Below are 20,188 nucleotides of genomic sequence, written 5' to 3'. Positions count from 1 at the left end.
TTTGGAGGTTGGAGCTGAGTTCAATGATCGCCGTTCCCCAAGGCGGAGTTCCCGAAGCGGAACGTCATCGCTTATCGCTTTATTATTAGAATCGACCTAACTCCATACAAGTAGTCCCTGGCAAAGATCTAATTGTCTTTTATTATTCTAGTGATTCCTGGAGAATTGCTTCATATCTGCTAGAATTATCTTTTTAGTATGCACAGCACACTTTTGAATTCCTGTCATATGGGAGATATGCAGAAGACCTTAGTATTCTCCGTCTATTCCCTGTGGACGATGCTCTCCAATTTTCACCAAATTCAATAACAGCATATCGCAACACCAAACAAGATGCAAAATGACTATCCACATTAGATTAAGGTTTTTCATGATGGGGGCCATCATGGGATGTTCCATCTTCACCGTCTTTTTCCTGGATATTGGCCAACCCATCACGATACGGCTCATCATTATCGCTGAACATTTCCTCGTCACTCTCTCCGGCGAATGCGTTATACAGTTCGCCACCACGACGTTGTGTTCGACCAGATGCTCCAGTCATCGGTTGCATCTCGTCCTCATCCTCAATCATTTCAAATTCGTAGTCATCGTGAGCAGTGGTACGACGACGCTTGATTCTCTGTAGCTGGAAGTAGACACCCAAGCCAATGAAGAAGGTAATGATCATGACCAGGGATGCATAAATCCAAATCTGTGTGCGTTTCGAAGCACCAAAAGTGGGAAGCCAAGAGGATATATAGTCTGATCCGGCAGCGGAAGGGGAGGGGGTTTCAGTTTCACTAGCGGTAGTGTTGGTGGGTATCTTCACATCTTCAACAGGTGTGGGCTTTGCCTCTGTTGGTTTTGGCTTGGCGTTCACAGGCCGGTCATGATTTTCACCTGGGTTGGGAGGGGCCTCGGTCTTTGTTGGAGCCGCCGAAATGCTAGTCGTGGCGACAGGAGCATCCTCGTAAGGATGGTCATGATCATGCTCATCGGGTAGGGGGTGAAGCTTTTGTTTAGTTCCATCAACGGCCTCACCCCACAGATTGAGTCGCCAATCAATAAATGTGCCGGAGTACTCGTTGACATCGGCGTCCTTCACGATGATAGACCAGTCGCCAACAGGAGATTCACCCCTAAGAATAGGTTAGCAGAAGCGCATATGATGGGGTTGGAAGGGAAACACATACCAATGAGCGACAGACATGAAAGTCCAATCGTCATACCCAACTGGCATGTCATCCTTCCTGCGGGCAACACTCAGGTAGCTGACGATTCCAGCAGGGCTGCGCAGTTCAACGCTGAGATCACCGCGGCGGGTGTGGTTGACATTCATAGTCACAGTGACATGTTCCAATTTAGCGATGTTGGCTTCCTTCAATTGATCAGCAGTCACCGTATAGCGACTGAGCAGACCGCGATCACCCTGAGGGATGTCTTGATGTACTCGCAGCCATGGCGAGTGAAGCCAGGCTTGTGGCTTCACGAGTTCCCAAGTCTTAGCAAGCTGGACCATGGTATATGTATCGACCTTTCCGAAGCCCCAGTCATGACTAAACTTACGACCAGAGGGCAGGACCTGCCAGCTACCGTCGTCTTCGCTCACCGGAACCGCCGTCTCCACCATCAAGTGTTGTAGATCACGCCAGGTCAGGTCCGGGCGTGCGCTGAGTGCGAGCGCCGCGCTGCCTGCGGCCAGCGGACCAGCCGCAGAAGTGCCACCATGTCCAGAGAAGCACTTGTTCGCACCCACGTCGGTAGTGTGAATATAATCACCAGAGCCGCTGCTGTATGCGACCACAAGTTGGGCAGAGCATGACTCGGAGTAGGACGGGTGATTCCCTTCCCGGTCAATGGCACCAACTGTAATACTGTAGATACTGTTGGTATACCCATCGAAGTTGCAGTTGTCCCCGTAGGCCGCACCGTTGCCGGCGGCAAAGACAAAGACAGAGCCTTTACCCCCTCTGCCCTTTTGGACACCGTTGGCCATGGCTCGTTTGATCAAGATTCCAGGCGCATCCATCGTGGCACCATCATCGATGGGGCCCCATGAACATGAATATATATCATTCGTTTGGTAGGCGAAGTTGATAGCCGCCGCTTCATCGACATCATCAATAGGCTTGGACAAGATCCGGATGCCGGCTATCTTGCTATCGTACGCAACACCGACTCCGCAAACATCGTTCTTTGCTGCTGCGATCTCGCCGCAGCATCGAGTACCATGCTTATCGTCAAGCAGAAGAGGGCGGGGTTCAGGGACATTCTCGTTGAAATCATAGGAGCCTTCTGGGAGGTAGTTGGGTTTGAGATCGTTGCTATCCATGTCCAGCCCATCGTCAACAACCGCAGTAACAACCCCTTTGCCGGTTATTCCCTCCAACCACAATCCTGTCACATTGAGATCGTGTCCGGGCTGCAACGTATTGAGAAGGTGCCATTGTTCTCTGAAGATCGGGTCAGTGATTCCTAGAGTTGACATGGCATTCGTTTGGAAAGCAACGGCCTGCCGATTATCCCTCTTGTCCAGCGATCTATAGGGTACGGAGACCGGCGGAAGTCGTTTCTGCAATCGTTGTCTTGCTGGAGCAATCTTATGCGACCACAGTATCTTGTCTAGGGGGTCATCACTTGTCCCGCGCGAATCGATACCCTCGGAGCGCCGCCGGAGCTTTCGCCTGGTCCGTAAATCATTCAGCAAGGTGTCAAACTGTGCCGTCTGTTCCCGCGGTAATGAGAATGTGTGGTGGCCATCCAGTTGGCCAATTTGGCCCTCGTGGCGTGCGCCTAGGACCTGTGCGATGTGGGAAGGAGAGATGGTATCGTCAAGGTGGAGGGCGAAGAAGTCGCGGGTCTCTTGAGAGCGAGGGTGTAGGCTTGCGGACACCGCACCAGCAAGGCCTAGGGTGGCGATGATGCCACTGGCAATGCGCATGATGAGGGATCAATTGATTTCGGTGGAGGAAAGGAACCAAGGGAGGGTTGTGAGGTTCGAGGTATCTAGCAGGCGGTTGCCATCGACAGTTCCGGACCGTTGAACAGCAACTCGATAAGCAATGGTTCAGGGTGTATGTGAATAAAATGGAGATTCCAACAAAACGGTATTTCCAAGGTTCCAATAATAGTTGCTAAGAGGAGGTTGGAGCGATGCAAGACACCACCTGGGGCAGGTCAAGGTAAAATAGGAGGATCGTCAGAGGCCACCCACACGGGTTCCTATTGAGTCTCCTAAGAGGTCTATTGAGCTCAACTTAGCTTATTCAAACAGAAGCTAATTCCTTTGGCAACTATAAAAGAAGATTTGGGGCGTTTTAAGGCCACGGTTTCTACTCCATAGTCCGTACTATATTACTTGCCTTGACCAGATGCCCAGGTGGCTCTTATTTAGCTTACGTAGGTACGGTCTTGGCCCCGGAGGCGAGGCAGACGTAGATATGCCAACTGTTCGCATAGAAGACACTACTGCGTACATAGTATTCCGTACCGATATTGTAATTTTCATCTGTTTATCTGTTAGTCCATCCATATTAACTGTAATAGTTCAAAGTCCTTGCATGAACAACGTACACTATTCCGTAAACATCTTTTCCATTTTCACTTTAACCTCTTGCCGCTTTATGCTGGGTATAATTGAGAACGCCTTGAGGCTACAAAATAAGGTGATCCGGTCTGAAATTTACCCGGTGAGTTGTATCGAACAATAGAACATCAACATGAGTACGTACCTAGGTAGTAGTATGGAGTGCTTTATATGTTACTTGTGTACAAGATCATATATGCTCTAGATAAACAGTGAAACATACATAGTTTCCCAGTATCCAGGTACATACGAAATACTCTTTATGTATGCTCGTACTATTAGCTGATTCAAATGTTCTAACAATAGCCCATTCCACTCCCCATACCAAATTTAAGAATTATGCTTAATTCTATATATTCTTTGTTTCTGTACTTCTATATTTCACTATCTGATATTTCATATTTCTCCTAACGTCTTATGATCTATATATATTGCCTCTCCAAGGATCACAGCCCTTGATAAAACCTTCGTATGACAATGGCCCCGCGCGAAGGCTGGGGATAACCAGCCACCGGGATATCGGATGTATAGACCTTGCCTTCCATTTTTTTCCTTGGACTTGTTGGACTTGATTGAAATCTTTCTCTTCTTTTCATCTCATCTTCTACCCCCTTGACACCCCCATCCTAGTCTTTATCGGTTCGCCTCTTATACAGGCCAACTTCCCTGTCACCGCTGCGTGGACCTATACCCCCGCCCAACTTGGCTTGTTGCCTACGAATCAGCTCGGGCCATGGTGTGGTGACCCTGCGTTAGGCATCAGATCAAGTCGCATCGAACTCGTTTCAACTATTTCGAGAAATATCAAGTGATCCTCCCCCTAAATTTGCTCAGGTTGCCTTTGGAACCAACATTAACGATTATTGTTTTAGTTGGGTTCGCAATTGCGTATACTTGGCACTCTATCTACGCATTTCTCCGATTATTGCCTTGAGTCCGGGCGCGAGTACACATAATGGCTGCTATGGCAATGCGTGGATCGCCCGATATGGCAAATGGCAGCTCCAACCCCCACATTGCCAACGGAGCGCAAAGAGCTCCAGGGAGGCGCAATCGCAAAAAGGCTCCTTCCATGGAAAGTCATGAACACGAAGCGGAATATGATGAGACGAAGACAGCTCACACGAACGCAAGAGATACCAATTCATCAGGGCAGATTGACAGGTCTTTCTCGGCCAGAGCCCGAAACCAGCCAGAAGGAAACCTGAACTATACAACCCGCAAGCCGATTCCTCCATCCACTTCAGAATTACCAGAGGAATCTACAACACCACGGGCTCTTCCCACAGAGCCCCACTCCCAAGAACCCGGTGCAGCTATGCCTGAGATCCATGTCCAGTCACCACCGCCTGTGTCTCCCCCGACTCGGTCCAATACCACACGCTCCGTCTCCGCCAGTGACTCGCGGCGAGATTGGGCATCAGAGCGATCTCCCCTCCAAAAGTTGGAAGTAACTTTGACTGGAATCAGCAAGGAAGAGAAGCGGGCACGAGTACAACAGGCGGAAATCAAAGCCCGAGAGCGGCTTGCGCGCAAGAAGGCTGAACAAGAGAAAGCCGAATTGGTGGCAGAGGTAGCACGTGAAGCACCAACACAACGTGCGCAGCCAGAAAGCCGACCAGCCCCTGGCACAGCCAGAAGGAACGAACGGAGAGATATTCCAATTGGGGATGGCATGCGCAATGGACATGCGGCTGCACCACCACAACAGCGACAATCAGAAGGCACGGCTGTACGTCACAACAGGACAGTTTCAACAAATCCTCAATACCCATCTATTCGCCGACCCGAGGACCCCCAATATACACGTGCAGAAGCCACTATCCCATCATCAGCTAAGATAGGCAAGGTGCCTAGACGATCAGTCACAGTGAGCGGACCTGCCGCGAAACCAGCACCTGCCAACAATATCAGCCACAGTCGCTCGATGTCTCAAGCAGGTCCTCGACCTATGCAGGCTCCCGCTGGTCTAAGAGCGGAGACAACAGACGAACTTTTAACAGCACCGCCTCAGGGTAGTGCCGAGTCACAGGTCAAGCCCAAGAAACAGTCTGTGTCCTTCAATGTCCCACCACCTACGCCCCCACCAATATTTGAGTGGAGGAATGCACAGCCTGCTCGGCTTGCGGCCCCTGATTTTGATTTCCAGAATATTGATATGGACCGCAGCAAGGCGTGGTGGGAAGGTGGTGGTAGCAAAGATCGCAGAAAGAGCAGGGCTCTTCCCAAGAACTACAAGTCCCCAGCTCAGAAGTTGACAGGTAAGGTCCTCCGCCATCCTGGTTCCAAGCTACTGTTTGTCACAAAATCATCGGAATGTATTTACTAACGCTCACTAGGAATGACTGAGCACAAGAACTTCCAACCTCACCTCTTCTTACGATGTGGACCTTTGCTACGATACACAGGTATCAAGCGAGTAAAGGTCGATGGAGCCAGCGGTCCCATTGAAAAAGACATATGGCGAGGATCTATCATGATAGTGACTAAAGATTCTCGCTCCTCCTACGAAACTCCACCCACACTGAGACTATTCTCTCAGCCGATGGATCTTCTTCCTCCTCCACCCGTCGTGATCAGCCATGAAGATGGAATGCAACTGGCTCCCGAATATGTTGACCCAACCGCCGGGCTCATGAAAATTGGCCGTGATGGGCGACCGCTTTACGTGAAGCCAGTTGAACATGTGGAGGAGCAAGTCGACCTATCGTTCGTTGAGAACGATGATGGCATATACGAGCTCTCACCTAGTATGATCGACTATACCAGCGAAGGCGCCAAACAGCCCATGCCTTCCAACCGGATGCACGCCTCCGATGGCGAAACCGCAAGTCTGCACCGAGATATCCCAGGAGCTCGTCTGTACGCCGATGCTGCAAGAGATGTAACATTCTGGCGGTTCAACCTAGAAGTTGAACTGAGCACAACGCAACAGCGAATCGCTTACCGGATCAACCAGGGACCTGCCTTGGGATTCTGGGTGCCACCGGTTGGAGAATCCATGAACATAATATTCCACAGTGGTAACGGGTTCAGCCCGTCTGCAGACTCTGATCGAGTCTGCGGACCTGATCCGCTTTGGCGAGATATCCTTAATGAGCATCAAACTCGTCCCTTCCATGTGATGATCGGCGGTGGTGATCAAATCTTCAACGACTCGGTTATCACAGAGTCCACATTCTTCCAGGAATGGATTAAAATTAAAAATGTTGCCGAGAGATATGGGGCGTCATTCACACCCGAGTTCCGGGCTGAATTGGAGCAGTTCTACCTGGAGCGCTACGCTGCATGGTTCTCTCAGGGCCTCTTCTCGTTGGCAAACTCGCAGATTCCCATGGTCAACATGTGGAACGATCATGAAATATTCGAAGGCTTTGGTTCTTACCACGATGATTTCATGCAGACTTCTGTTATCTCTGGAATTGGAAAGATTGCTTTCAAGTATTACCTGCTGTTCCAGCACCACAGTGTTCCCGATGAAACCGAGACAGATGAGCCTAGCTGGCTTCTTGGTGCTCATCCTGGTCCATATATTGAACAGAAGAGCCGAAACCTGTTCATGTCTCTGGGCCAGGGAGTTTCACTTTTGGCTCTTGACTGCCGCACTGAGCGACGGGTATGGATACTCCATCTTTCGGACTTGTGGACTACACTGACATGTTTTTGCAGAGCAATGAAGTTCTCAGCGAAGAGACTTGTGATTTATTGTGGGACCGCTGCCACAGGGAGATCATGAAAGGAGAGACAAAGCATTTGGTCGTTCTCACAAGTGTCCCTGTTGCTTACCCCCGAGTGGTATGTAATCTGGTTGCTTCTGTCTTTGATCAGACTTAGAACTAACATTGACCCCAGGCAATGCTCCGCAATTTCATGAACAGCCGCAAGTCCCTCGGCAAGGCTGGAGTACTTGGTGGGCTTGTAAATCGATCTGGCGGGAATGTGGAGGTCTTTGATGACCATTGGGCTGGCAAGCATCTCAAGTCCGAGCGCACATGGTTGGTTGAGGATCTTCAGGATCTGGCCGCGGAGAAGTCAGTCCGGATCACAATACTCAGGTAAGACCAGACACTGCACTCCAGATTCCGAACGATAAAAAACTAACTTGATCCTTCAGTGGTGATGTCCACCTGGCTGCAATTGGGCAGTTCTATTCGAATCCCAAATTGAATATTGCCAAAGACCATGATTATCGATACATGCCGAATGTTATCTCGTCTGCTATTGCAGACATTCCGGAGACCGACCTCATTGCAGATACGCTCAATAAGCGGAATACAGTCCACCACATGGACTCGAACACAGACGAGGATGTCGTTCCCATCTTTGTCCAGGATGTGAATGGCAAAGCCCGCAACAACAAGCGATTACTACCTCGGCGAAACTGGTGTTCGATCCGTGAGTATAAGCCCGGATCTACCCCACCTGACACACCCGAGTCGGAGATAATAGAGACCCCACCACCTCGGCCAAATAAGCTGCAGCGAACATTGTCGCTGGGTCGTGGAGACAAGGGGTCTGCCGAGAAGCCTGGCATTCTCAGGCGCCTTTCTACCCGTGGACCACCTCCCACGAGGACAATGAGTTTCAACCGAGGCGATGAGGCTGCTTTCAATCGACGTGCAAGCGTTGATGTGCCCGCTCAGCCCCACGAGAACGGGGACAGCTATTTCCCAGGACCTGGGGGCCCGGCACCTGCACGACCTGGCAGCTTCCACCGGCGACCAACGAATCTCAGTCAAAAAGCGGTAAAGAAAGCCGCCAAGCAGGGCGATGATGGCGCAGGCGCCTACATCAACCTAGAAGGCGGGCTCGCCATCACTTTGAACCTAGAGATCAGCCCACAAGACCCGTCGGGTGTTACCACACCCTACAAACTGCTCGTCCCGGCACTGCACTACGACGGGACCGAGTATGACCCGCCCCCAACGCAGATTGTCAAGGGCTGGAGAAAGTTCCTACCCCGCCGCAAAAAGAACAATGGGGAAGCAGATGCACAGCGCGAAGCAGAAGAAGATTATAGTGATGACGATGACCAAGACGATTACGAGGACCACGACCTTATCAATAATACCCGCGCTAACGCCGCCACAAGCCAACAACATCAACCACAGTACGAGGGATATCCTGGGAGTGAAGAGGATGGAGATTCTGAGGGCGAAGTGCCTCAACGTCTCCCACCGCATATGATGGCTGAACACTCCCGCAGTCCTGAGGAGCATAGCCGTCCACGGAAGAAGTGGTTCGGCGTAATCTAATGTACTATATTGACGTTGGGTGTGGCATTTTCTTTTTTTTTTTCGATCTGATGATTTGTATGGATTTTTATTACTTGAGATAGTATTTGACGAATGATTCACCTAAACACGTTCATACCAACATGTGATGTTCAATCCACGATCTCTCAAGTACAACGTAGAGCCGAAGTATACAACTTCGGCCCGGAAGAAGCGCCTCGGAGTGAACTGATCCATGGATGAGATTTTCGATTACATCAGCGGTCTCGACCTTTCACGTGACATGTGCTTAGAAAGCCTCGGAGCCTCGATGCTCAACCTGATTCAGCCGACTCGAATTGCCTTGGAATTGCTCTAAATTGCCTTAAATTGCCTAGTTTAAACGAATTATCTCTAATCTCGCGTGGTCTGGAAACCCCAGAAAGACAGAGAATCCAATCGCATCCTGTCTGAGGATCCAGTCTCCCTGAATCTCGCCGGTTTATCAATCAACTTCATCACCTAATCCCGGTCTCCACTGCCCCTCCGAAAAAGATATTATACCTCCCCTCTCCCTATTCCTTTCCCCTCCACTTCCCAGAAACACCTTCAAGCTGTTTTCCTCCGCCTTTCGTCGTTTTCCCTCCCTTCGATCCATTGGGTTGACTGCCACTGCGGCCACTACCCTTCACCAACAATCTCCTCCTTCGGCCTCGGTCTTCTCCAAGTCATTTCCGACGCCGTCGCGCGTCAATTCCAATACCGCCAGAATGGTGCACTCTAAAGTAGTCAGTAAGTGGTTTTTCGAGGAGATCGAATGATCCGGATCACCTAGATTTCTTCGATATCAGAGTTCTAACCGTTTTCCCCCACAGTTATTGGCTCCGGCCCTGGTGCCCACACTGCCGCTATCTATCTATCGCGCGCAGAGCTCCAGCCAGTCCTTTACGAGGGCATGCTCGCCAACGGTACCGCCGCCGGTGGTCAGCTCACGACGACCACTGACGTCGAGAACTTCCCCGGATTCCCCAGCGGCATCGGCGGCGCCGAGCTCATGGACAACATGCGCGCCCAATCCGAGCGCTTCGGCACCGAGATCATCACAGAGACCATCTCCAAGCTTGACCTCTCCTCCCGGCCCTTCAAGATGTGGACCGAGTGGAACGATGACGAAGGCAGCGAGCCCGTCCGCACCGCCGACGCCGTCATCATTGCCACAGGCGCCAACGCCCGCCGTCTGAACCTGCCCGGCGAGGAGACCTACTGGCAGAACGGAATCAGCGCCTGTGCCGTCTGCGACGGTGCCGTGCCCATTTTCCGTAACAAGCCCCTGTACGTCATTGGCGGTGGTGACTCCGCCGCCGAGGAGGCCATGTTCCTGGCCAAGTACGGCAGCAGCGTGACTGTTCTCGTTCGCAAGGACAAGCTGCGTGCCTCTAACATCATGGCTGATCGTCTCCTTGCCCACCCCAAGTGCAAGGTCCGCTTCAACACCGTCGCCACCGAGGTTATCGGCGAGAACAAGCCTAACGGCCTCATGACCCACCTCCGTGTCAAGGACGTTCTCTCTAACGCGGAGGAGGTCGTTGAGGCTAACGGTCTCTTCTACGCTGTTGGTCACGACCCCGCCAGTGGTCTCGTCAAGGGCCAGGTTGAGCTCGACGACGAGGGATACATCATCACCAAGCCCGGTACTAGCTTCACTAACGTCGAGGGTGTTTTCGCCTGCGGTGATGTTCAGGATAAGCGCTACCGTCAGGCTATCACCAGTGCCGGTATGTTCATACTTCAGCATCTCATTCATAGTAATTGCAATTTGGCTAACTCAATATTCTACCAGGATCTGGCTGTGTCGCTGCTCTTGAGGCTGAGAAGTTCATCGCCGAGACCGAGACTCACCAGGAGGCAAAGCCTGTGCTCTAAATATATATACACCCTTTCTCCTACTGTTCTCTCCTATTTCTCGTTGTCATGATGCATGAAACATGATGTTTGGCGCGTGTATCGAGGATTCTTCTTGCTTCTAGACTTATATCTGTTTTATGCGATATCTCATTCCCAAATTCCCTGTGCATATTTCGATGGGTTTCCTTACGTCTTTCTTTTCTTTTCTTCTTCCCTGATCCTTTTCCCATCATGAAAGAGGAAATCGAGTGGTCTCTGTGGTTCTATATCAATTGGTCTGCTTGGGATGCCTATACTACCCATAGAAATAGAAATAGAAGAAAAAGAGAAGCTCCCATATCATCTTTAATACGTTCCAAGGTTTACAACATTAACATTCTCTTACTTATCTACATGAACAAGACCATCAGAATTAAAACTGTCATTCATTGAAATTCATTGATATCACTAAAGCTGAAACGATACTCATAACAAGCCTCTCTACAGAGACGAATTACCTTCTTTCCCCTTCTTTTCCCTAACCGTCTACGCAGATAATCTACCCACCATAAACGCCGATAAATCCTCATTTCTCAGACTTCAAAGCAGGCACAGTCGTAAAGGCAGTAGCAAGCACAGGCACGGAGGCATGTTCATCAACGTACTCCGGCATAACCCACTCATCAAACGGATTCTCCGCACACCACCGATCCTTAACGACAAAAGTCTTCCGCTCCCACTCAGCAATATCAACCTTCCACTTATCCCAAGCCTCGGCATTAGCACGGCGGTTAATCTCCGTCTGCTCGATGTACGGCTGTTTATCAGCTGCCGTCGCAGAACGCCACATCTGGCCTAGTGCGGCGCGGATCTCGTCGCGTGGAGCCTTTGCGTTGGGATTGTTTGATGCTGCGCGGCGAGCTTCGTCGCATTGGTCGCGGCAACGCGCCCAGTAGTCTTTTTGGTAGAAGAGGAAGGGGTTTAGGCCTGATTTTGCGGGGCGTGGTGGTGCGGAGCCCAGCTCGGCGTAGATTGTTGTCCATAGGGCTTGGTCGTAGGCGTCGCGGCGGGATTTTTCGGTGGAGGTTGGTTTGCGGGAGGTGGAGGTTGAGGGGGGCTTGGATTGCGTGGTTGTTGGGCTGGAGGAGAGGGATGAGCTGCCTCTTGTTCTTGATTTCTTGGTCGTTTGGCCGTTTGGTGTGGATGATTTGCTTCGAGTTACTTTTGACTTCTCAGGGACGAGTGGGTGGGGCATTACGATGGGTCCGGATATCGGCTCGATTATTTCTGATGCTGCGCGGAGGCCTGAAAGGTAGGCTCCGTGGACGGTTGCTGGATGGGTGCCGCAGGTGGCTTCCCCGGCGAAGTGGAGGTTGCCGATTGACCGGGCCATTAGGTCGTAATCGTCTGGGAAGGCCTTCGCAGCTACGTAGGAATAGCTGCCGTATGTGAATGGGTCCTGGCCCCAGCGGGTGATGATAGTCTCTAGAGGATCGGGAATTGTAGTATGTTTGAAGACGTTTCGAAGTTGGCCAGTGACCTCCGTGATTATTTCCTCGTCTGATGTCGATTCTGCTTGGTGGGCTGCGTCACCAGCCATGAGGGCAATCAAGCATGGGAGTCCTGTAGTCTTCATGACATTCCAGAACAGATAGAATCGACCGCGGTTGGCCGCATAGTCTTCTTGGACCATAGAAGCAGAGTTGTTCGGCTCACGGAGTAGGCCAAACATATCTCGCTTGGTGTCCCAGAATGGCTCTTGGAACACTAGAACGACCTTGTTCATGATTCCGAATCCTAGTCTATCAATTGCGCCACGCTTCCAGTCCGGAAGAGGAGGCTCGAATTTGATTTTCTGCTGCTTCAGGACCCCGAGAGAACCGGTGAAGACGACATGATCTGCTAGGAACTTTTCTCCGTCCTCGCACTGGACAACTGCCTTCTGGTTCATGTTGGACCCAGTTGCGTCGTAAGAGATCTCGGTGACAATCTTGCCGGTGCGGACATCGAGCTTTTCTGGCAGCATGTACAGTCCGTAGGGTAATTGCTGGTAGCCACCAATGACCTGAGAATGTTCACCTTCGAATTCGTTTCCGATATCCTGGTCCCACCCTGATAGGCTAAGTTTGTTCACGTTGGTTGCATTGGCGTACTCGAGGTTGGCGAAATGCCAATTCATCAACCGCATATCCTTGGTTGTCACCGGAAGCATGTTCTGATATTGCTTGACACCCTCGTCCATCACTGCACCGAGAGTCTGCGCCTGAGATGCCTCGGCAATCTGGTCCAGCTCAATAGTATCGTTAACGGTGTATCCTGGGTTAAGCTTCCATCCAGTTTTCTGGCAGGTCAAGGCTGCCGGGTCATCTTCCGAGTTCCCCGCTAGATCACTGGCCACATCAACGGATGGCTCATTTTCCGCAGTCTTGTGCTTTATTCCTCGTCGAACTCGCTTTGTGGGGACCAATAGATCTATTGTCCCAGCTGCCCTGGCCTCTTCGTACTGTCGCACAGTGAGTCCGTCATCCACCGCCGATTCGCGGCCAGCATCGATCATCTCGCGGTTTCCCTGGGCGGTTGGCGCGATCTTTGCTTTGTGACGATAGAATCCGGTTCGGTCGAGCAAATCATTGTAGAGCTTTTCTGCCATCGCATCCTGAACCTCATTCACGGGTGATCCATCAATATCGTAGATCGTCGAAACATCCCGTATCTTGTGATAGTGAAGTGCCAGCTGGCCACGAACTATCTGGTCGAGCGGGTTGCCATGGTCGAAGCCGACAATGATCTGAGCACCCATTTCGGCCTTTGGAACAAGCCCATCAGGCAGGTTTTCCGACTTGAGACTGTGCAACGGGTGTGAATAGATGCGTCCACCGACTCTTCGACGTCCCTCGAGGATAATGACTCGAGGCAGGGCGTCTGAACCACGATACTGGCGGAAAAGATGCTCCAATTGACGCGCACACCCCAGACCTGCCATTCCAGCACCGACTACGACAATTGTAGGTCCCTCTTTCCGTCTTCCACGTTTCGGTTTCACCGGGGCCAATGGAGCCTCCACGCATCCGTGATTGATGTAGCCATTTCGTGCGAGCCAGTCGTAAGCAAACGAAGCCAGGTTCATCCATCGATAGTCTTTGGCACATCCGAGTGCTTCTTCCCTGGTAACAGCCACCATGGGATTTCTCCCCCAGAGTAGCAGTATTCCATTTCGTATGTTGAGGTAGATTGTGACGTGAACGTGGCAAAGGTGGTCTTGCAAGAATTCTTGTTCTTGGCGATGGAGAGCGTACGGGTTTAGCCGTGATGCATACGCCGCTCTAACACACTGCTCGCCGTAAACAGAGGGGTGGATTTTAGATGGGATGGAGGATCGGGGTCGACATTTAGACAAATCAACTTTCCCGCTTTCCAGTACATTCGGTCCAAAGATAACTGACCGTGCAGAAAAAGTTTGTAGGGGATTGGGAGGAGGTGATGTAGATGCTTTTAGCTCAAAGGGAGATGTCAAGTCGGTCGAGGTTGTCGACTCATTCGGGGTACTGCTGCTGCCACCGGCATACAGCCTGTCCATCGAGCCAACAATATGGGGTCCATCAGATTTGAAGGTCTGCAACTTGGAATTGTTGTGTTCTAGATTTCCCAGAGCAATTGACGCTGAAGCTGCTTCGTAAGCCTTGTGCGTGATGCGCAGTCGCTTCGCAGGAGGTTCAGGTAGTTCTGTCGGCCCAGATAGAAGGTGTTCTTGGCTCTGCACTGTGATCTCGGGGTTTGGAACATATTGGTTCATGTATGAGTCTTGACTCGGGGGAATTCCACCCTGGAACTTCAAGGACGCTGCGCCATACATGTTGATACACGGGTATCTGCAGGCAGCTCCTCAAAAGAGATGTGTCTCAGGACGGTAGAAAAAGAAAGGAGAGAAAATACTACGTCAATAAAGACGTAGTTTGTGAACTCGAAGATGTGATGTCGACAGTCCCTTTCTATCCCGAGAATGTGTGGATATCAAATATTCAGGCGTTCACCCATGATATGGTCATAGGAATTCGATCTGTGGCAAGCCGAAGGAGCACAGGCTGAATGAATGAATCAACTAGGATTATGTTAGATGAGATGTAATATGGTAAAAAGGACGGAGTATGGGAGAATAGATCTGTGAAGAAGACCGAGGAAGCACGGATATCAGGACATACATCGAGATTCACCTCCACAAAAACCCTCCCACCGAATTGAGAATAAAGCCCATTAAAGAGAGCAAGGATATTGTTTTTTGAAACGAATGGTACTTGTAATTGAAGACACTTGATGAAGGGACAGTGATATGGAGTAGAAAAACCCTGGCTTGATTCCTCGGAGCGGGGCGTATTTCTCAGTCCGGCAGGTTGCGGCACGGAAGTTCGTCCACGTCCAAGGGCTCTCTCTCTTAAGGAGTAACGTTTCTTCATCTTACGATCAATATCAGGATTCTATTTCATTTATTTGGTTATTTTTGAACATGAGTGTGCAGACCATATGCCTCTTCTTCCCCTGCGAACCCGTCCGAGTCATTATCGGTGAACTCATCGTGATATGACCTCCTCGAGTTTTTCCAAGGACCCGGCTGGTCACTGTCACTGTCGTCACCCAAGACCAGGTCAACATTGTCATCGTCCAAATCAGTGAATCCAATTCGCTCTTCTTCATCTCTTGCAAGCGTAAGAGAGGCTTTGTTCACATCAGGATCTTCCGAAAACCCACGATGAGGGCGGTGCGCTGCATGATCAGCTTGGAGAGAACCTCGGATATCTGCACGCTCTTGGGCTTCGAGCTCTTTTGCGCGGGCCAAAGTTCTAAAACAGGGAAAAGAAAGGGATCAGCATGGGTCCACAAGATATTAACAACAGATGAATCCGGGGGCTCAAACCTTTGGTATATATACCAACCGGTAAAGATTCCAATACCGACTGTAAAGATAATACTGCAGATATTCACGAATTTGGACCCCGCACTCATCTCCTCGCCCTTCTCGGAGAGCAGACGTATCCGACTACCGATGAACGCAGGAACCAACAATTTGGGAGAGATGATGGCCGTCGCAAGTCCGTACATCAATGGCTGCACCGTAGGAAATGTGGACACAGCTCCGTTGCAGATTGAGTAGGGCAACGGACATAAACGGATCATACAAAGAAGCTTGAGGCCATCGTATTTCAATGTCAGGGCCAATGCGGCGAACCTCTTATCATGTTCCATAAGGCGTTTGACGAATCCAGACAGAATTGTCCGCGAAACATAAAACGAGACAGTCGACCCAATAATTGTGGCGGAAGCGTAGATCAACCATCTGTAGAAGAAAAATATCGAGTTAGCCTCCTGCTCACTGTTTTTGCCGATATAGTAAAGCAACATGAATCGGTCTCTTACCCTTTCCACACCCCAAATATAAAACCTGCCACAGTCCCAAATGTAGACCAACCTACAAGAGGCGGGAAGGAGACGAAAAACACACACAGCCACAGGATAAAGGCGGCTAGCCAAGACGTCTCCCACTTCTCAGCGACCGGGCCAAGCCAGATGAACAACTTCCCGGTCAACACCATGAACGCGATACCGGATGCGCCCACGAAGAGGGCAGCGAAGACAGTTCCGACTTTCTTCCATAGGGTCATCTCCTCCCAGATATTATTCATACGGACATATAACTCTGTCCCGCGCTGGATTATCTGATCGCGGTAGCTTGTAGCCTGCGCGCTCGACCTACCGGGGTTTCGCCTGCCGGCGCGACTCCAGGGCGGCTGAGCATCACTGCCAGGAGAGGAAGATATGGGATCCGGAGAAGAGGGTGAAAGAGACAACGCCCTGGCGGTGGACTGGTAGTCCGCCGGCATTGCAAAATGGGTATAGTCCCGGGGGTATCAATATCTGGTAGGAGGATGGTCGAATCCGGGAAAAGATGAACCGCTCTAAAACAGTGACCGAAAGTGCGATACCTCAATAGATGAATATTCAAAGAAGTTCCAAGGGCGTGTTCAATGCCCTGATGGATCGAACATGGAGGAGTAAGCCAAGCACTTTCGGGCTGAAAATCACTGAAAGTCCAGATTGCAAGTCAGCGGATCCGCCGGACTTGAGCTCGGGTTGATCTACATGTTCCCCAGGTTGTTTACGTTCGTTGAATCTCAAAGTTTATGTTATAAGTAGGTGACTATGTGACTATCCCTATATAACTAGGTATATATTTGTCTATATATTTGTATCTATCGTGTCCATCGGATGTTGGGGATGATGCTATACAAGTACAACTCATATGTACATGAATCTTCCTATTGTCTTTATTTGTTTATTTCTAACAATTTTATAATTCTCTTCACATTTGGTTGTCTCCTTATTATGTATTATATTATCTTGTTAACACCGGAATTGTAAATTCCACGTACTCCCATAGTGTCACTTCAAGCTCAGCCGATAAGCTGTTGTGCCCCGGTGTTGATCCCCCTTCTCCGCCTCCCCCTCTTTGTCACTTCACCCTTTATTCAACCTTACTTTCATTCAACGATGCGATGTAATTATCTGCTTGTCATTTATCACTCTTGCAACTTTTATCTCCTTCTACAACTTTGAAACCAACCCTGGTACCCCTATCGCCCTTCCACTTTCACAATCACCTGGAAAGAAGCATGATGTGCCTCTGATTCCCGACTCTGGTCTGACCTTTTGTTTACTTTCGTCGAGCATTTTCGCACCTATTGCCTAGCTTCGGACACCCCATCCAGGACCCAATCCCTTCACCGCTAGGGTCCCCTCCAGATCCCTTTCCTCCGCCCGTGTTACCCACATCAGCGTACACCATGGTTTCCGACGAGCTTCTTGAACAATGTCTCCAGATCCTGCAAGATCAGGCACTGGATGAGGAAGAACAAGTGGAAAAAGTGGAGGACTTCTTGCGCGCAAACACGTCTTTGACAGGTACACCTTTAGAGAATGCGGTATTGGACATCCTCTGGCGCCATCGCAACCGAAACCTGCCAGACGCATCGCCTCCAGTTCGCCATACCGTGATTCGCCGCTCTTCGCCCGCGCCATGGCAGATGGCTCGATCATCCACACCGCTATCGCCTCATTCAACTTTAGGAACAAGCCCCGGGAGTACCTCGTGGATGCAAAACTCCCGTGGGCCATTCTCGCGGCCCCCGCTATCTTCTACTGTCTCTCCGTTTACCTCCCCACGTCCATCGCCCCGGCTTGCCCTTGCGCAGCCTATCCCTCATTCTCCAAATCTGAACGCCTACGAGTTCTCGGACCAAAGCCAGATCTCTGACTTCTATGGAGACCTTGGGGGCGATAACAACGTTGACTGGCTAGTCGCAGATGATGCCAACAGTACAACATCGTCCACGGGCGGGGTTAGCACCCCCGGCGCACTTAGCGCCACTGCTGTTGAATTTGTTCCGGATATGAGCCCACATGATATCCTGCGCACGGTGCTGGGTGACAAGCGATCGAATGATGAAATAGAAGCTGCACTGGAGGCTAACAGTTATGATCTCGGTGCCACTATTGCTTCGCTCTCGCATGATATAGAATCCGAGGCGATCTCAAAACAACATGATGACGGTCGTGTTTTGGTTGGCAAGTCTATGACGATGGAGCAAGTACGCCCAGTCACGCCATTGGGTAGCAGTCGCAGCCCTGTGGTCTGTAAGTACTGGCTGTCCACTGGTCAATGCCTTCGAGCGGATTGTCGTTTTAGTCATGACCTAACCACACATGTGTGCAAGTGAGTGTTTTTGAATATTCTGGATAAACCAATCCTTCTTTAACTAACAAACTTGAATAGGTATTGGGTTATGGGGAATTGTCTAGCCGGTGATGGATGCCCCTTCTCGCACGATCCTTCGGCGCTTATCGGCAATCTCAGTGTCACGGATGGAAGTCGACCAGCTTCTCCCTCTCCGTTCCAAGTAGACAGCGGTTCTGATGCATTCCCACCCCTACAAGCGGCAGATAACGGTGATCAATGGGCAAATCAGTATACAGGTCGGTACCCTGCCCATCTTTCTGCTTATCAAGCCAGCAAATATGCGCCTCCTGGCCTCCTTCCTGGAATGGGCAAAAGAAATGGAAGCGCAACTCATCTCGGGCGCCCCAACTCCCGTCCATCGAGCCGCCACCAGAATCGGGAGTTGAATCCTGCCGCACCGTCTGTAGACGATCCAGATGCCTTCCCGACTCTTGCCGCGGTCAATGCGAAGAATGCCGGGAAGAAGCATCATGGGAAACGGGGCGGTCATAGTAACCGCGAAACCAGCTTGAGCAAAGAAAGCGTCCCTTCATCTCTGGCGGATGTAGTTCGAATGACCCCATCTCCTGCCCCCGGGAAAACCAAATCTGGCTCCAGAAACAAAGAAACCAAGGGTCGCGAGAACAGTGCCGCAGCCCAGTCGATTCCACCACCGCAAAATATTCCCTGGCTGGAGACGGGCTCGCGGGCCAATCAACAATATATAAAATACCGGACAGAGGCTATTCGCCATGGCACTGTGCGAAACAAGTTCCTCCAGAGGTAAGCTTCCAGCCAGTACAATTACCTTCACCACTTCTAACGGTCGTATCTAGCGCTGCCCAAGCATGGAACCGCAATGACGCACGAGCTGCCAAAGCATTGTCGTTGCGCGGCCAGGCCGAGAACGACGCAATGCGCAGGTGCCACCGGGAGGCTGCACGCCAGCTTTACGAAGAACGCAATCAACATCTCTCTCACAAGGGATTGGATGAATCTTCGGAAGAACTTTATGTTGACCTTCACGGTCTCCACCCAGAAGAGGCTATCGAATATCTCGAGAAGATCCTGCTCAAGCATGCTCGAGAAGGCCTTCGTGTGGTGTATGCCATCACAGGCACTGGTCACCACTCGAAGAACGGCAAAGATAAGATCGGCAAGGCCGTTAAAGCATGGTTAAACGAGTGGCGCTACTTGTTCCGGGAATTCAGTGTACCTGGTGAGCGAGGCGGTTACGTTGGAGGGATTCTCGGCATCGATCCAACCAGTTATGACAAGACAGTAGCCAAGGAGCTGGCTAGTGAATTGGTGGGGGCCAACGCTGGCGGAGAGCCTTCCATCCTGACTATGGGCAAAATCCAATTACTCAAGCGCGAAGAAATAGAAACTCAAGATCAATGACCACGCTAGGTCATTCAACTCAATTTGCGTCCAAGCGGCATGATACCCCAGTACCAAATCTATTGAATCCTTTGATAAGTCAACTTGTTCCAACCTTTTCGCGCAAGTCTGTGACTCAACCACAGCACGCAGAAAACCCCGCCAGGCGAAGGTATCGAGTTCTTTAAGCAATCCTTTTTAGGATAAATTCTTCTTGGTTGCATGTTTCTATGTATTTAGATGGTCTCAATGTGGCTGTTACAACTAGCGAGGCAACCGAATACAATCTACAGTAGGAAAAACTCTCTCAGGGAAATGATTCAAGCATACAACATACTAGGATGTACAACATGTACAGGGATATCATGCATAGATACT

At 50.6% G+C, this 20,188-nt stretch overlaps 6 protein-coding genes across 6 annotated transcripts; 3 read left to right on the top strand and 3 right to left on the bottom strand.

Annotated features, from left to right (window-relative positions):
- Positions 1–358: 358 nt before the first annotated feature.
- On the bottom strand, positions 359–2,923 carry kexB (kexin kexB; the record flags this gene model as incomplete). Its single annotated transcript, XM_002564289.1, has 2 exons — positions 359–1,121; positions 1,176–2,923. The coding sequence occupies 2 exons, from the start codon at positions 2,921–2,923 to the stop codon at positions 359–361; spliced, it is 2,511 nt and encodes an 836-aa protein (XP_002564335.1).
- Positions 2,924–4,523: 1,600 nt separating this feature from the next.
- Positions 4,524–8,823, top strand: N7525_005912 (uncharacterized protein; the record flags this gene model as incomplete). The annotated part of the gene is made up of 5 exons (XM_002564291.1): positions 4,524–5,829; positions 5,908–7,184; positions 7,238–7,363; positions 7,421–7,623; positions 7,683–8,823. The coding sequence occupies 5 exons, from the start codon at positions 4,524–4,526 to the stop codon at positions 8,821–8,823; spliced, it is 4,053 nt and encodes a 1,350-aa protein (XP_002564337.1).
- A 728-nt stretch (positions 8,824–9,551) lies between these two features.
- On the top strand, positions 9,552–10,704 carry trr1 (thioredoxin-disulfide reductase TRR1; the record flags this gene model as incomplete). The annotated part of the gene is made up of 3 exons (XM_002564292.1): positions 9,552–9,573; positions 9,657–10,556; positions 10,622–10,704. 3 exons carry the CDS (start codon positions 9,552–9,554, stop codon positions 10,702–10,704), a joined length of 1,005 nt encoding a protein of 334 aa, XP_002564338.1.
- A 547-nt stretch (positions 10,705–11,251) lies between these two features.
- Positions 11,252–14,518, bottom strand: aof2 (putative lysine-specific histone demethylase Aof2; the record flags this gene model as incomplete). Its single annotated transcript, XM_002564293.1, has 1 exon — positions 11,252–14,518. One exon carries the CDS (start codon positions 14,516–14,518, stop codon positions 11,252–11,254), a length of 3,267 nt encoding a protein of 1,088 aa, XP_002564339.1.
- Positions 14,519–15,154: 636 nt separating this feature from the next.
- Positions 15,155–16,538, bottom strand: N7525_005909 (TVP38/TMEM64 family protein; the record flags this gene model as incomplete). The annotated part of the gene is made up of 3 exons (XM_002564294.1): positions 15,155–15,500; positions 15,575–15,994; positions 16,075–16,538. 3 exons carry the CDS (start codon positions 16,536–16,538, stop codon positions 15,155–15,157), a joined length of 1,230 nt encoding a protein of 409 aa, XP_002564340.1.
- A 960-nt stretch (positions 16,539–17,498) lies between these two features.
- Positions 17,499–19,831, top strand: N7525_005908 (CCCH zinc finger and SMR domain protein; the record flags this gene model as incomplete). The annotated part of the gene is made up of 3 exons (XM_002564295.1): positions 17,499–18,427; positions 18,488–19,213; positions 19,267–19,831. The coding sequence occupies 3 exons, from the start codon at positions 17,499–17,501 to the stop codon at positions 19,829–19,831; spliced, it is 2,220 nt and encodes a 739-aa protein (XP_002564341.1).
- Positions 19,832–20,188: the final 357 nt, after the last annotated feature.

This window comes from Penicillium rubens (assembly GCF_028828025.1).
Source record: "Penicillium rubens strain IBT 27055 chromosome Unknown utg000002l_segment0_segment0, whole genome shotgun sequence".
NCBI lineage: Eukaryota > Fungi > Ascomycota > Eurotiomycetes > Eurotiales > Aspergillaceae > Penicillium > Penicillium rubens.
This window is presented reverse-complemented; position numbering and strand designations above follow the sequence as displayed.